Source organism: Cervus canadensis, chromosome 10 (genome assembly GCF_019320065.1).
Source record: "Cervus canadensis isolate Bull #8, Minnesota chromosome 10, ASM1932006v1, whole genome shotgun sequence".
Classification (NCBI taxonomy): Eukaryota; Metazoa; Chordata; class Mammalia; order Artiodactyla; family Cervidae; genus Cervus; species Cervus canadensis.
The window spans coordinates 31,255,206-31,272,281 of NC_057395.1; the positions used below are offsets into that span (position 1 = coordinate 31,255,206).

General features: G+C 42.8%; 1 protein-coding gene across 1 annotated transcript in view; it reads right to left on the minus strand.

Moving 5' to 3' along the window:
• FAM107B (family with sequence similarity 107 member B) overlaps positions 1 to 17,076 on the minus strand; it is a 213,816-nt gene that overhangs the window by 123,419 nt on the left and 73,321 nt on the right. The window contains exon 2 of the mRNA XM_043479324.1: positions 4,488 to 4,548. Within this exon, the coding sequence (XP_043335259.1) occupies positions 4,488 to 4,548 (61 nt within the window). The remainder of the gene's footprint in view (positions 1 to 4,487; positions 4,549 to 17,076) is intronic.

Below are 17,076 nucleotides of genomic sequence, written 5' to 3' on the forward strand. Positions count from 1 at the left end.
GAAGTGAAAAGCAAAGAAGAAAAGGAAAAATATACCCATTTGAATGCAGAGTTCCAAAAAATAGCAAGGAGAGATAAGAAAGGCTTACTTAGTGATCAGTGCAAAGAAATAGAGGGAAACAACAGAATGGGAAAGACTAGAGATCTCGTCAAGAAAATGAGAGATACCAAGGGAACATTTCATGTAAAGATGGGCACAATGAAGGACAGAAATGGTATGGACCTAACAGAAGCAGAAGATATTCAGAAGACGTGGCAAGAATACACAGAAGAACTATGCAAAAAAGATCTTCATGATCCAGATAATCACGATGGTGTGATCATTCACCTAGAGCATCCTGGAATGTGTAGTCAAGTGGGCCTTAGGAAGCATCACTATGAACAAAGCTAGTAGAGGTGATGGAATTCCAGTTGAGCTATTTCAAATCCTGAAAGATGATGCTGTTACAGTGCTGCACTCAATATGCCAGCAAATTTGGAAAACTCAGCAGTGGCCATAGGACTGGAAAAGGTTAGTTTTCATTCCAATCCCTAAGAAAGGCAATCCCAAAGAATGCTCAAGCTACCACACAATTGTCCTCATCTCATATGCTAGCAAAGTAATGCTCAAAATTCTCCAAGCCAGGCTTCAGCAGTATGTGAACCATGAACTTCCAGATGTTCAAGCTGGACTTAGAAAAGGCAGAGGAACCAAAGTTCAAATTGCCAACATCCGTTGGATCATCAAAAAAGCAAGAGAGTTCCAGAAAAGCATCTATTTCTGCTTTATTAACTATGCCAAAGCCTTTGACTGTGGTGCACAACAAACTGGAAAGTTCTTCAAGTGATGGGAATACCAGACCACCTTACCTGCCTCCTGAGAAATCTGTATGCAGGTCAGGAAGCAACAGTTAGAATTGGACATGGAACAACAGACTGGTTCCAAATAGGGAAAGAAGTACGTCAAGGCTGCATATTTTCACCCTGCTTATTTAATTTATATGCAGAGTACATCATGAGAAACGCTGAGCTGGATGAAGCACAAGCAGAAATCAAGATTGCTGGGAGAAATATCAGTAACCTCAGATATGCAGATGACACCACCCTTATGGCAGAAAATGAAGAAAAACTAAAGAGCCTCTTGATGAAAGTGAAAGAGGATAGAGAAAATGTTGGCTTAAAACTCAACACTCAGAAAACTAGGATCATGGCATCTGGTCCCATTACTTCATGCCAAATAGATGGAGGAACAGTGGAAATAGTGACTGACTTTATTTTCTTGGTCTCCAAAATCACTGCAGGTTGTTACTGCAACCATGAAATTAAAAGACGCTTACTCCTTGGAAGAAAAGTTATGACCAACCTAGATAGCATATTAAAAAGCAGAGACATTACTTTGCCAACAAAGGTCTGTCTAGTCAAAGCTATGGTTTTTCCAGTAGTCATGCATGGATGTTGGCCTATAAAGAAAGCTGAGCACCAAGAATTGATGCTTTTGAACTGTGGGGTCAGAGAAAACTCTTGAGAGTCCCTTGGACTGCAAGGAGATCCAACCAGTCCATCCTAAAGGAGGTCAGTCTTGAAAATTCATTGGAACGATTGATGCTTAAGCTGAAACTCCAATACTTTGGCCACCTGATGGGAAGAAATGACTCATTTGAAAATACCCTGATGCTGGGAAGGATTGAGGTAGCGAGGAGAAGGGGACAACAGAGGATGAGATGGTTGGATGGCATTACCAACTCAATGAACTTGAGTTTGAGTAAACTCCAGGAGTTGATGATGGACAGGGAGGCCTGGTGTGCTGCAGTCCATGGGGTCGCAAAGAGTCGGACACGACTGAGTGACTGAACTGAACCAAACTGAATTGGGTGATACTGTCAGCCCTTTTGCTGATGTTGAGTTGTCCCTCACAGGAATTACGCCTTCTTCCTTGTCACTATCAGTAAAGCATATTTATTTTTTTCTCTATTATAGAAGCGATGTCATGGTTATATCAAAGGGGTTCTTAAGTTTATGGAAATTTCTTCTCCATGATACCTCCATCTCCTGGGTGCATCACTCATTCTTCCTGTTCCCTGTGCAGGGTGATAAGCTTCACTTCAGTTCAGCTTTCCATCCTTTATTTTTGCCTTGAACGTTATATCAAAAAGAAGTTATAAGTCTTGAAAATGGTGCCTTTCAATAAAGAATTTAACCTCACTTGTAATGGGCTTCCCGGGTGTCTCAGTGGTAAAGAATCCACATGCCAATGCAGGAGGTGTGGGTCAGGAAGATCTCCTGAAGGAGGAAATGCCAACCCATTCTCGTACCCTTGCCAGAATAATCCCAAGGACAAAGGAGCCTGTCAGGCTATTGTCCAAAGGGTCACAGAGAGCCAGACACAACTTAGTGTTGGAGCACTCACTTGTAAAGAGACACAATTCCTGCTCTGAAGAACCACTGTCTGATGGAATCTTTGCTGAGTGTTCTCATGACTCAGGGCCATTCAATGCTCAGCCTGAGAAAGTGGTTCCACGGGAATTGTGATTGTATCCAGAAACGTCCCTTCTTCTTTATCTGTTTGCAGATCCCTTTAACAGCTACCACATTTTTTTCATTCCACAGGTAGCTCTGTGGCTTAAATAGCAATAGACTGAAGAAGCAGCAACACAACCATGTGAATTAACATGGACTACAGTTTATGTTTGACTGCACATTCTTCTGAAGGCAGAGAAATCAGGGGGTGAGGTGGTGCGGAGGAACCTCACTAGGAGGTGCAGGGCACCAGAAGGGTAGGCTGAAGGCAAAGGTAAACCTCATTCACCTAATGAACCTTCCCAGTGCTGGTCTTGCTGAAACAGAGCACCAGCTGACAGCAAACCATGCTGTATCACATTAAGGGGACTTATTTCAAATGGGCTACTCCATCCATTCAGCTACTGTACCCACCAAGTCAGGGGGGGATGCTACCTGATTCTGAGCAGGCATTAGGGTTCTATCTATTACAGGCAGGTCACTTAGTAAGAAAAACTTCAATCATACATAGATGCTGAATCATTAGAGTGCAAAGCTGGTGATATTTAAACACACTCCCAATTAACCTGTCATTGTACCCTGGGTTGCCCCTGCAAATAGAAATCATAGACCTCAGGATAAGGTGACAGATACTAAAGGATCAGATCATCAGCCAAAAAACAGGGGGGAGCAGAATTTCAAATAGATGTCACTTTGGAGTCAATTTACAGTATTTGGTTTTCACTTTATAAACACCCCAGCTAATACACTTTTCACAAACAGATATTCATATCTGTCCTTCCTGACTCACCTCCTATGTTATAATCTCTTGAGGGGACAATAAAAAAAGAAACCAATCCACAGTAAGATGATTTGGGACCGTAATAAGTATTATGGAAAAAGATATTGGGTTGGCTCAAAAGTTTGTTTTTTTCCCATAAGATATTGTAGCAAACCCAATCAAACTTTTGGGCCAACCCAATAAAAACGGACAGTGGGATGAGGAGTGATCTCAAGGAATGACAAAGTAGCCTCTGGGACTGGATGTTTCAGCTGAGAGCTACTGGAAGAAAAGGAACCAGTCATGCAAGGATCTGCAAGGGTGCAAGTCAGAAGAAGCATGAACCTAAAACAATGTCTGTTTCTGATGGGGTAGACACTTGGGAGGGGCATAGAGGGAGATGCTGGAGCTGGTTAATCGCTAATTCTCTCTCCTCCATGGAAATCTGAACAGGGCGCCAGTTCCCCTCCCCACCTCCCCACACACACTTTGCGTATTCTTTTCATTACCATTTTAATTTTCTTAATTCTTCTCCCTGATTTTCATTAACTTACAGGAGCATGAGCCTCTGCCAGTGGCAAACACATCTGGAGCCCTCTTCTAACCCCTCCTCATATAAAACACCAAATAAAAGTCATTGGAAAATAGAAGCAGAGAGTATTAAGATTTAGCTCTCATTATTACAAGGTCCATTCAACTGTTTATTTTTATGACCATTACATCTCATTATCATTACCAATCATAGGCAGAAACTAAAGTAAAGACTTATTTGTTCCTTTGCATTTTATCTCATATGAAGTCCTACGATGGGGTAAATAGCAAAGCTGCATATTTAACTATACACATTTTTTTAAAAAAGCAAATGCATCTAGATAGCATTTTCCAAGGAAATCATAAATACTGCAGAAAAAAGTGCACTACTTATTTTAGTATGACTAAATTTGAAATTTCTTCATCATTATTATCATCTACTTCATTGCAAGTATTTGTTCAGCAAGCACTGAAATCAATAGAAGAAAGAAGAAAAAGAGAAGAAGTTATTTTTTGCACCATGACCAGACTGTCCAGATGTCATGCCTGGCATACATCACAAGTGACATTTCTAGTCATGTTTCCAATCAATGGGAACATACAAATTTTCTTTCATGATCTGCAAAGCTTTTGGATTCTGCAAACCTTGCTGTCAACAGCAGCAGCCTAGGAAAGAAGGCGTTGCCATGAACCGACTCTACCTGCTGCCATCTTCGGTTCCACCCCGAGGCACTGTGGTTCTCTTGGGGATCCCTCTTCTTCCTGAGTTCCAGTCCCACAAACCAGAAAAAAACAGGGAAAAAAGAAAAACAATGCATTAATTGACAGCAACAGCTTTTTGCAAATTGACTAATTAAAATGAGATCAAGATCTAAAAAAAACTAGACCATGCCCTTATGAACTGAGGCCCTGGATAAGGAACAAACTCAACCACAAATGTTGAGTAGAATAACTATGGGGGTGCTCGGTTACAAACTCTATGGTGCCATTCCCATGGAAGCATTTGAAAGCTGCCCCTGGAGTAACACAACTCAGACACTGTCTGTGACTGATCCATTAGGGGACAACAGTTACTTAAACACAGTATTGGCAGGTTTCTTCATAAGATGGAAAGTCAGCCAGTATGGTGCAACAAAAAGAACTATGTTTTATTTTTCACAATTCAAAAAGCTGGTTTCATGTACCTTAGAAAATTCTACCCCAGCTCAGTTATGTTTATCTCTGGGAAGGTGAACAGACACATTCTTCTCTCAGCTCTGGTATGACATGCTTTAATGACAATCGTGACTCCCGTGTGTAGCACTCATCAAAGTTGGTCCAGCTAGAAGTGGAAGTAAATTAAAAGGAACATCTTCATGGGGCTTTTCTAATTTTGTCTGATTCCTTTATTTTTTTCCTTCATTGAATAAATATCTGTTGAGTGCCTGTAATGGGCTAAATCTATGGGATCTTAATCTTTAGGAAAGATTCCTTCTCCAGTCTCTTGAATTATATTGTAGGTAGTTCCCTTCTCACGTCCTCCCTAGGCTGACATACTTTCTTCATATACCTTGTTCCTCCTAAGAATTTAGCCCAACAGAAGATGTTCTGGACCTTAATAAAGCATATGGGTGTAGGGTTCCATAAATGATAACTACTCTCTAACCAGATGGGAACGATGGAATTCCAAAACTGATATTATCTACTATAGGCTGCTGCTGCTGTGTTGCTCAGTTGTATCTGATTCTTTGAGACCCCATGGTCTGTAGCCCACCAGGCTCCTTTGTCCATGGGATTTCCCAGACAACAATACTGCAGTGGGTTGCCATTTCCTTCTCCAGGGGATATTCCCAACCCAGGGATCAAACCCAGATCTCCTGCACTGCAGGCAGATTCTTTACTATCTGAGCCACCGGGGAAGCCCATCTATCATAGGATTATGATAGATAGCCCATCCATCATAGGTTCTATCAAATCTCCAATTTGTTCTAAGTTTGCAGCTCCTAGGTCATATTTCATCTGAGAACTCATCATACTCTCAAGCTTGGTTGGTAAGATAAAAAGATATTCTTTTCAGTTCATGAGGATTAGTTTCATTAAATCACCATCAGTATCAACTCAGAAAGGAATTGATTTCACCTGCATTGGGTACAAATGTTTTTTTCAGGGATCAAAAATCATCTTCAAATGTTTATCATCAGGTCCCAGTTTCAAAATTTTTTCATACTTTCAAAACCCACGAAATAGTACTGATGCAGGCAATTTGGACAAACAAGCCTTCCAGTCCAATTATCTCAAATTTATATGTTACAAGAAATTGTAATGAAAATTGCTTCCACAATTACAATTCTAAAAAAGATGTGAATTAATAGTATATGAAAGATATGTAAATGATAGTGAAGCCCCATTACACAGCAACTAAATGCAACAAATAATTTCTTGTTTCACAAGGCCCAGTAGAACAGTATAGAATAAAAACATGAAGAATTATTTTATAATACAGCCACAGGAAACATCTCTTGAGAAGCCAAAATAATAAAAATAAATTTGTTTCATGGATGGAAGGATTCCCCTTTGAGCCAGTAAGACTGTTCACTTTTTCATTGCTCTGAATTCCAGAAGTGTGAAATAACTAAGCCTTTAACATTCTTCCAAATGCATTTATTACTTCATTTTAAGTTGCCCCTCCCCCAATCTTGTCATTAACTAGTAAAAATTGTAAAGCCCTGGAAGGATCTGCAGATGGAAGGATATTTGGAATCTGCCCAGCCAGAGCGCTCTCAGCATAGAATAAACAAGCATCTGTCTTCAATAGCATAAACTATGTTCTATTTAGAGAAAAAAGGCTGAGCTCCTAGATTCTTGAGTTTCTTTCTCTTCAGTGCAAGTCTGTGATTTGCTGAATTTGTTCTTACTGGCTTTTTCCCAGCAAAGCTAGAATAAAATGACAACAGTCAAACTGTAGTAGGCATCTGTCGATTTTGCTGCCTGGAATTCACTCACATTTTCTAATAAGTGTGTCCTGATTTCCTCTTTAAAGTCATCCTTTCCCCCTAGTAATGAATTGTTGTTCTTATGAAGCGAGTTCAATTCTCCCCCACACATATGTCCCCCTCCCCACCACGCCAGAGGTGGCCATGTGACTCAGGGCTGGGCCCAGCAGGCCACTGTATTTCCCTGTTATTGGTACAGAGTGGTCATGTGGGCTAGGGCTGGGCACATTAGTCCACTTCATTTCCTTGTGATTGGTACAGAGTGAGTCATGCGACCCAATTTGGGCTAATGAGAGATTTTCAATGCACTTCCAAGAATATGGCTTCTAGTCTACTCTGGTCCTAAATCCTGAGATGACTGGTGTGAGGGTTGGGCTGCTGCTCTTCACATGCAGCTGGGGCAGAAGCCCACATAAAGGAAGGCTCTGCCAGCTCAGGGAATTCCCTTTAGATAACCGTAGGCGAGCCCAGGAAGATGGGAGGTGTCATTCCTGTCTTAATCACTTCAACATTTCACTCCCATCAGCACTGGGTCCATGGAGAACATTCCTCATGAACAAAAACTGCAATTCACTTAGCTACCCAAGATCAGGGACACTGGGGCCTTGACCAGAGATTTGCTTCGTCCCCTGTTTGCATGATGCCATAGAGTCCTTGGTGCTTAGTCCCTGCATGTCAGAACCCTAAGTCGCTGCTGCAAAAGAGGAGGTATGTTGGGTCACATGTTTGTCAAGTTGTAGTTCTCAACTTTTGATGTGTATCCAAACCACCTGGAGGATGTGGACCAAATACAGAGGAGTCAGCCCTTTCCCACTTCACCATGGCTGGGCTCTGGATTACTTATTAGTGCTCCCCCTGATGCTGACACACACCCAAGCTTGAGAATTGCTATTATAAAGGATGGAAATTTGGTCTGGTACTCAGATATTACCAGGGGCCTCTCTTTCTCTCAATCTCTCCATTGGCCCTTTTCTATCTTTGTGTTGCTTCCCAGGCTTCTCCTTCTTTGCACAGTCAAGGCCACCAGATGCTTTAGGGCCATAGCCTTTCAGCTCACGTTTCAAAGGGGGACAAAAGAGTGTTTCAGTCCCTGCACTCATAATGTAGTCAGCCCTCCGTGTCAGTGGATTCAACCAACCTTTGATCAAATTTCAGAAACCTTTTTATGTAAGGGACTTGAGCGTCCATGGAGGACAGGAGGGTATTGGAACCCATCCCCTTATGGACACCGAGGTGACTGTGTAGAGTTCTAGGGGAAGCCTCTGGTTGCTCTGTCTTGCATCACATGCACATGCCTGTCAACGAATAGGGACTAAATCTTCTGGACCTACATCACTGCCTACCCCATGGGCCATGGGAGGGAGGAGGTGATGTGGTTGGAAGCCTCCCCAGAACCTTAGAGAATGGGGAAGGCGCAGTTCCGCAAGAGAAGGAAAGCTGTGTCCAGAAGTGGGGGAGGAAGGGATGCTGGCTACAAAATACAGACTTCAAGCAGACAATTCTCCAAAGCCACAGGACTAAAAATACCTCCTGAGAGGAGTGATGTGGGGAATGGATGCCACTCAAGGACCTGGGGAACAGCTATTTATAGGTCAAAACAAAGGTGTTTTTATATCTTAAAAACCAATGTTTCTTTTACTTCTTTTTAATTTTTTTATTGAGGGATAGTTGATTTACAATGGAGCCCAATCTCTGCTGCACAGCAAAGTGACAGTTTTTCACATATAGAGATTCTTTTTTAAATATTATCTTCCATTATGGTTTTTTTTTCCATTATGGTTTATCACAAGATATTGAACATAGTTCCCTGTGCTGTACAGTAGGATCTTACTGTTTATCCATTCTTGTATACCAGTTTGCATCTGCTAATCCCAAACTCCCATTCCATCCCTCCCCACCTCTGCTTCCCCCTTGGCAACCACAAATCTGTTCTTTATGTCTGTGAGTCTGTTTCTGTTTCATAGATAAGTTCATCTGTGTCATATTTTAGATTTCCACATATAAATGATATCATACGGTATTTGTCTTTCTCTTTTTTGGTTGTTTTTTAATTAATTTATTTTTTATTGAAGGATAATTGCTTTGCAGAATTTTGCTGTTTTCTGTCAAACTTCAACATGAATCAGCCATAGGTATACATATATCCCCTCCTTTTTGAACCTCCCTCCCATCTCCCTCCCATCCCACCCCTCTAGATTGATACAGAGCCCCTGTTTGAGTTTCCTGAGACATACAGCAAATTCCCACTAGCTATCAATTTTACAAATGGTAATGTAAGTTTCCATGTTACTCTTTCCATACATCTCACCTGCTCCTCCCTTCTCCCCATGTTCATAAGGACTATTCTCTATGTCTGTTTCTCCATTGCTGCCCTGCAAATAAATTCTTCAGTACCATTTTTCTAGATTCTGTATATATGCATTAGAATATGATATTTATCTTTCTCTCTATTACCTACTTCACTCTGTATAATAGGTTCTAGGTTCATCCACCTCATTGGAACTGATTCAAATTCATCCCTTTTTATGGCCAAGTAATATTCCATTGTGTATATGTACCACAACTTCTTTATCCATTCATCTGTATTGTAGCACTATTTACAATAGCTAGAAGATGGAAGCAACCTAGATGTATTTTTCTTTTTGACTTACTTCACTTAGTATGATAACCTCTAGTTGCATCCATTTGCTGCAAATGGCATTATTTTGTTCTTTTTCATGGCTGAGTAGTATGCTGTTATATATACGTACCACATCTTTTTTATCCAATCATCTCTTGGTGGACATTTAGGTTGTTTCATATATTGGCTACTGTGAATAGTGCTGCTATGAACATAGGGATGCATGTATCTTTTTAAATTATAGTTTTGTTCAGGTATATACCCAGGAGTAGGATTGCTGTATCATACAGTAATTCTATTTTTGGTTTTCTGAGGAACCTCCATACTGTTTTCCATAATGCCTTTACCAACTTACATTCCCACCAGCAGTATAGGAGGGTTCCCTTTTCTCCACACCCCCTCCAGCATTTTTAATAGGCAATATTGTTCTTACTGATGCATACCCGCTGAATATTTTCAGTACTGACTATCATCTTAACAGCAACACTTCTAAAGTATGGGCTCTGGGCTTCTCTGGTGGTCCAGTGGTTAACAATCTGCCTGCCAATGTAGAAGACACAGGTTTGATTCCTTGTCTGGGAAGATCCCACATGCCTTGGGGCAGCTAAGCCTGTAGGCCACAACTACTGAACCTGCGCTCCACAACAAGAAGCCACCGCAATGAGAAAGAAGCCTATGAATCACAAAGAAGACTGGCCCCTGCTCGCCCCAAGTAGAGAAAGCCCACTCACAGCAATGAAGACCCAGTGAACTCATAAATAAATAAATACATTTTTTTAAATTAAAAAAATAAAACAACAGGAAACATTCAAACAAAAGTATAGGTACCTCCCAGAGGTATGCTGTAACATGTTAGAAGTATGCAAAGCCTCTCTCTGGAGCATCAATCTCACTCAAAGACTTGGGAGAGAAAACATTATTCGTACTTTAAAACAAATCTGATTATGTCTCAGAAGGGTATGTAGAACAGACCTAAATGTTTAGGATGAACATGGAATGTCCAGGAAGTTTGCAGGGAAAGTCCCTGACACAAAAGGTACTCTGTAGATAATACTGAAAAACATTGTCAGGAAAAGTGCAAAGTTGATATTTGTGTCCCTGTTATGCAGAAGGGGCCCTGGAGAGTTGAAGACTAAAGCTGTGCACTTCTGGGTAGGACAAGATTTATACCATCTGCCTGGGTCAAGGCCCCAGTGCTCTCAGCAATACCGTACTGTCTTCTTTCACATTTGCTCCTTACTGGTGTTATTTTAAAAAAATTTAATCGTAAGTGGAAAGAACATTGAATAATTGGATAGTTATCCTAAGTGAAAGGACTAATGGAAGAGAATTTTGGGTAAAGGAGGACATAGTATAGTTTTACAAAGGAAAGGATGATTGTTCCTCTTAGCTAGGGAAGATCATTTCAAAGACACCATTGTCTGTTTCAAGGTTTAGAGAGCCCCATACCAAGGATGCCACAGAACAAAACATTTATCACATGGTGGAAATTTCAGAACCAGCAGCATGGGAAACTTTGACATAATCTTAATGGCTGTAATTCAACATGCTGGTCCAAATTTTCAAATTACATAATGATTGCAAAAATATTTGAATTAAAATAACTGTCAACTAGTGAGGAATGAAATGGGTAAGATTAGTTACCTCTACAGATTGCTATGGATGGAATGTTTTTGTCCCTCTCTGCTCCAGTTCATAAATTGAAATCCTAATTCCCAATGTGATTGTATAAGAGGTGGAGCCTTGGGGGAGTAATTAGGTCATGAGAGTGGAACCTTCACGGAAACATTCAAACAAAAGTATAGGTACCTCCCAGAGGTATGCTGTAACATGTTAGAAGTATGCAAAGCCTCTCTCTGGAGCATCAATCTCACTCAAAGACTTGGGAGAGAAAACATTATTCGTACTTTAAAACAAATCTGATTATGTCTCAGAAGGGTATGTAGAACAGACCTAAATGTTTAGGATGAACATGGAATGTCCAGGAAGTTTGCAGGGAAAGTCCCTGACACAAAAGGTACTCTGTAGATAATACTGAAAAACATTGTCAGGAAAAGTGCAAAGTTGATATTTGTGTCCCTGTTATGCAGAAGGGGCCCTGGAGAGTTGAAGACTAAAGCTGTGCACTTCTGGGTAGGACAAGATCACCATCTGCCTGGGTCAAGGCCCCAGTGCTCTCAGCAATACCGTACTGTCTTCTTTCACATTTGCTCCTTACTGGTGTTATTTTAAAAAAATTTAATCGTAAGTGGAAAGAACATTGAATAATTGGATAGTTATCCTAAGTGAAAGGACTAATGGAAGAGAATTTTGGGTAAAGGAGGACATAGTATAGTTTTACAAAGGAAAGGATGATTGTTCCTCTTAGCTAGGGAAGATCATTTCAAAGACACCATTGTCTGTTTCAAGGTTTAGAGAGCCCCATACCAAGGATGCCACAGAACAAAACATTTATCACATGGTGGAAATTTCAGAACCAGCAGCATGGGAAACTTTGACATAATCTTAATGGCTGTAATTCAACATGCTGGTCCAAATTTTCAAATTACATAATGATTGCAAAAATATTTGAATTAAAATAACTGTCAACTAGTGAGGAATGAAATGGGTAAGATTAGTTACCTCTACAGATTGCTATGGATGGAATGTTTTTGTCCCTCTCTGCTCCAGTTCATAAATTGAAATCCTAATTCCCAATGTGATTGTATAAGAGGTGGAGCCTTGGGGGAGTAATTAGGTCATGAGAGTGGAACCTTCACGAATGGGATTAGTGCTCTTATAAAAAGACACCCCAGAGAAATCTCCAGCCCTTTTCTGCTTATGAGGACACAGCGAGAAGGTGGTCATCAATGAACCAGGAAATGGGCTGTCACCAGACACTGAATCATTTAGCATCTTGGTCTTGTATTTTCCAGCCTCTAGAACTGTGAGAAATAAATGGCTGTTGTTTAAGCCACTCAGTCTATGGCAGTTTGTTAATTGGCTGAACAGATTGAGACCCTGGTCAACTGAGGATTATTACATATCCCGCATATAGATTTGTGTTACAGACCTTGAATAAGTGATGAGAGAGAATCAGGACTCTTTGGCTACTTTTATATTTAATTCTACTTCCATTGGCACACTATAAACACGGGTTGAATGAATGAATGAATAATGCTTGCTTAAGGAAGATTATTTCTAATCAAAACAGATTCACGGACATAGAAAACAAACTTACGGTTACCAAAGACGAAAGGAGAGGGAACAAATCAGAAGTTTGGGATTAACATATATACACTGTTATATATAAAATAGATAAACAACAAGGACCTACTGTGTAGCCACAGGGAATTATACTCAATATCTTATAATAATCCAGAGGAGAAAAGAATCTGAAAAGGAATAGAAATGTATGTGTGTGTGTGTGCACGCGCATGTGCATAATTGAATCATTTTGTCCTATACCTGACACTAATACAACATTGTAAATCAACTATACTTTTTTAAAAAGTCATAGCAAATATCACTTTACAAATGATTCCTAACTCTTTTTAGTTCCTGGGAGTCAAATTAAGTGTACTTGTGATCTTAAAAAAGAAAAGGATGTTTCCCTCCAATCTTCATTTGCATGAAATTGATGCTCCAAGAAGCCATTCACAAGTATAAGGTGGCTTCAAGCCCTGCAGGGCACACTTCAGATGTCCCTGGAAGACAATGCAAGTTTGAGAGAGACTGTGTCAAGAGGATTTCATCCACACATGGTGAACAAGAACATCAGAGTTTTTGTTGGAAATGGGGACACTAGTTTTTTATTCAGTCCCCATATGGGTTCATAGAATTAGTAACACTTCCTTTTCTCTCCAGTATGTCTCCATTTATAAAGCGCTGTCTGTGTGGTTTCACTTGACTCTCTCAATAATTGTGTATGGTGGGCCGAGCAGATATCCCTGTCTCAGAAAAATTCACTGCTTTCCTCTATTCACGCAACACTTCTGACACGGTTTTTTCCCACACTGAACAATTCTCCAATACCAGTTGGGCATCCACAATTAAATTTAGTTCTAATATGAACCAGGTGTTATAGCCACGCTTTCTGGGAAACAGACGCACTCAGAAGGACAATGCAGATAGTGGAGTGCAGTTTATTACACCGGCGGGCCCTTGGCTAAGAGGAGACTCTGCCTTGGGCCCGCCGGTGTAATATACTGCACTCCACTATCTGCATTGTCCTTCTGAGTGCGTCTGTTTCCCAGAAAGCGTGGCTATAACATTTGGTTCATGGGCCAGGAAACTCCTCACTTTGAGGAGACAGGTCTCATTTGAGGCCACCCCGAGGCTTTGTAGCTTGAATCTCCTAGAGGGGGGAAGGCGCCTCGCCCCTCTGGAAGGATTCTGCTTCTCAACGCCTGGACCTTTCACGTCAGCAGGTAGTGGACGGCAGCAGGGGAACTGAGCGCTCAGGTGAGGAGGAGCCCACCCGGCAGGGTGGAAGAGGGGGCCTGATCACCCCCCTGGGAGGGACTAGAAGGAGCGGGGACCCACAGGAGCCTGGAATAGGCAGGCGGCGATTGCTTGGTACACAGGTCGACGAGCGTGCTAGGGTTTAGGAAGGAAATTTGTGAAGGTCATTTAGGAGGTGTGTCCACGCCATCTCGGGGAAAATTATTACCAAGCGATCTCCAGGGGATTTTTAGGATAGGAAACTGGTCCTTGTATGCTCGTATTCTGCCCTCCCCCAGGAGGTGTCCTGTCTGCTGTGAAATTCTTGACCCCCTCGGAATTGTTAGGCTAGAAGGAGGGGGATACAGAAGTGAGTATGAATTGACTTTTCCGGAGATGGCCTGGGACATGAGATATTTAACCCATCTGTGTTTTCATCCACACCTGATCAAGCCCACCAAGGCAGAATGGACTTTAAGGGAAAAACAGTCTCGGACCATGTGATGTTCTGGTTCAGCTATGCTGACTGGCAGGTGAAGACACGCCGATCCCCCTTCTCCCTCTGGGGTCTGGCAGGTAAGGCTCTTCTCACCCCAATTAGGAAGGAGGCAGAATGGCAATTTAAGTGTCACTGAGTGGAAATATCAGAAGTATATAGAGTACTGAGAACTTCGTAGACAGAACAAAAAGGAAAAGTACAAGAAGGTCTGAGAAGGTAAGCAAGATGGGGGGAAGTGAATCTAAGGCAACTGTATTGGAGTGAAAATTTTAAAGAAGGGATTAGGAGGAGACTATGGGGTGAAGATGAAGCCTAACTGCCTCCGCATACTCTGTGAGGCCCCCTATGGGAACAGGATGGCCACCAGAGAACACCGTGAACTTAAAAATAGTGGAAGCAATCTATACAGTAGTCACAGGAGAGCCAGGACACCTGGATCAATATCCATCTATTGACTCATGGCTAGGGTTAGCTTGAGACCCTCCTACTTGGACAAGGTTCTGTATCCAGAAGGGAAAGGGAAAAATATTAAGGGCACAAAAATTGACTGATGATAAAAAAGGAAATTCTACAGGATTTGGACGGGGATGACCTGACCCCTCCCCCATGCTGGATAATGACACGCCTGCCTCCCAGTGCTCCACCAGGACCGGAGGCCGCCTTAATGCCCGATCCAGGGCGAGGTAAAGTTTCTGCAACACCGCTGCTCCTCCGCCAGCTTTCCCGGAGTTAGTAGAGCCGCCGTTTGGGCAGGCTCCGATCCCGGTGACAAAAGCCTCTGGCCAACACTTCCAGGATCAGGCTCCACCCGAACCGCCCAAGCTATACCCGCCTCTCCCGGTGAGTACTGACAAGAGGGGGAGGGAGATGTTGGAATTAAGCAGAGACTGCGCTCTGCCAGAGAGCCGGAGGGAATAAAAGAGAATAGACAAAGAGACTTAACAGTGCTAGCTGCTGCTCTGTAAAAGTCTATCTCGGGCCCTCCAGAAAACCCCATCTGCCCCAGGGGCAGGACAGTCCTTCAGCCGGTCCCAAGGGAGGCCCTGGGCCCGTTACAGCCAAACCAGTGTGCCCGGTGCCGAGCTTTTGGCCACTGGAAGAATGAATGCCCTAAGGCAAGGAAGGAAGAGGAAGCTCCGGCATTTGTGGGGCTTGCTGACCTGGAAATTAACTAGGGCTGCTAGGGCTCAGAGATATCAGGTCCCTGAGAGCCCATGGTGACCTTAAAAGTGGGGGATCAAAACATTGACTTCATGGTGGATACAGGAGCAGAACTGTCGGTAGTAACAAAACCTGTGGCACCTCTGTCCAAAAAGACTGACGCTGTTACTGGGGTATCAGGAGAAGAGATGATTAAACCGTTTTGCCAGCCCAGAAAATGTCAGATGAGGGGGGGGTGGGCACCAAGTGATTCATGAATTCCTCTACATTCCTGAGTGCCCAGTACCCCTGTTGGGAGGAGACTTGCTCTCCAAACTAGGAGCACAAGTGACTTTCTCCCCTGAGGAGAGGCCCACCTTCTGAACGGACTCTATGACTTATTTGCCCTCTCTCTCAATACCAACCCAAGATGAGTGGAGGTTGCATGAGCCTCTGAAGGCAGAACCGGGTGGGCCAGAAGAGCATGAGGGAGTTAACTCAATTATTCCCTGAGGTCTGGGTGGAAGACAACACCCCCTACCTCCAGGCTGGCTAAACATCACGCCCCAGTGATAATGGAACTCAAACCAGGCACCATCCCAGTTAGAGGGCGCCAGTACCCGCTATGGATGGAGGCCTGAGCCGGCATATTGCCCCACATCAATAGATTGAAACAAGCAGGCATTCTACTAGAGTGCCAGTCGGCTTGGAATACGCCAATCCTGCCAGTCAAAAGAGAAGGAGGACAGGACTATAGGCCTGTACAAGATCTCAGGCTAGTCAACCAGGCTACTGTGACTTTACACCCCTATACCTTACTTAGCCTCCTCCCACCGAGGACTAAAGTTTACACTTGCCTAGATCTCAAGGATGCCTTCTTCTGCATACGCCTCGCCCCAGCGTCACAGCCCATCTTTGCCTTTGAATGGGAAGATCCAGTCGGGAGCACCAAACAACAGCTCATCTGGACTCCCCCACAAGGGTTTAAAAACTTCCCAGCCATCTTTGGGGAAGCCTTGGCTTCTGACCTGGACTCATTCCATCCGGAAGAGTACGGATGTTGGCTCCTACAATACAGGGATGACCTGCTGCTGGCTGCCGAGACCGAGGAAAAATGCTGGAAAGGGACAAAAGCACTGCTCCAGCTGTTGATGGAAGCAGGTTATCTGGTGTCGAAGAAGAAGGCACAGATCTACAAAGAGGAGGTAAGGTATCTGGGGGTTGTTTTAAAGAAGGGCTCAAGGTTCCAGACCCTAATTGGGTCCTATATACTGATGGCACTAGCCTGATAAAACAAGGACAACAGCTGTTGGGGTTAGCCAGAGCAGAAGGGGCCATCAAGACTGAAAAGAGATGGTGGGAATTGTCAAGTGACAAATTATTGGTACCGGAGGAGCTGGCACACACTCTGGTAAGCCAAACACACCAAGCGACCCACCTAGGCCATGCTGCCTGCTCACAGATTAATGCTGCCTCTCGGGTATTCAGACAAAATCCTCTGGGTATTCAGCTGAAAGGCACACTGCCCCTTGAACACCTGGGAGTGGACTTCACTGAAATGAAACCTCACCAACACTACCATTACCTGCTGGTCATGATATGTGCATTCTTGAGATAGGTAAAAGCTTTTCCTACCT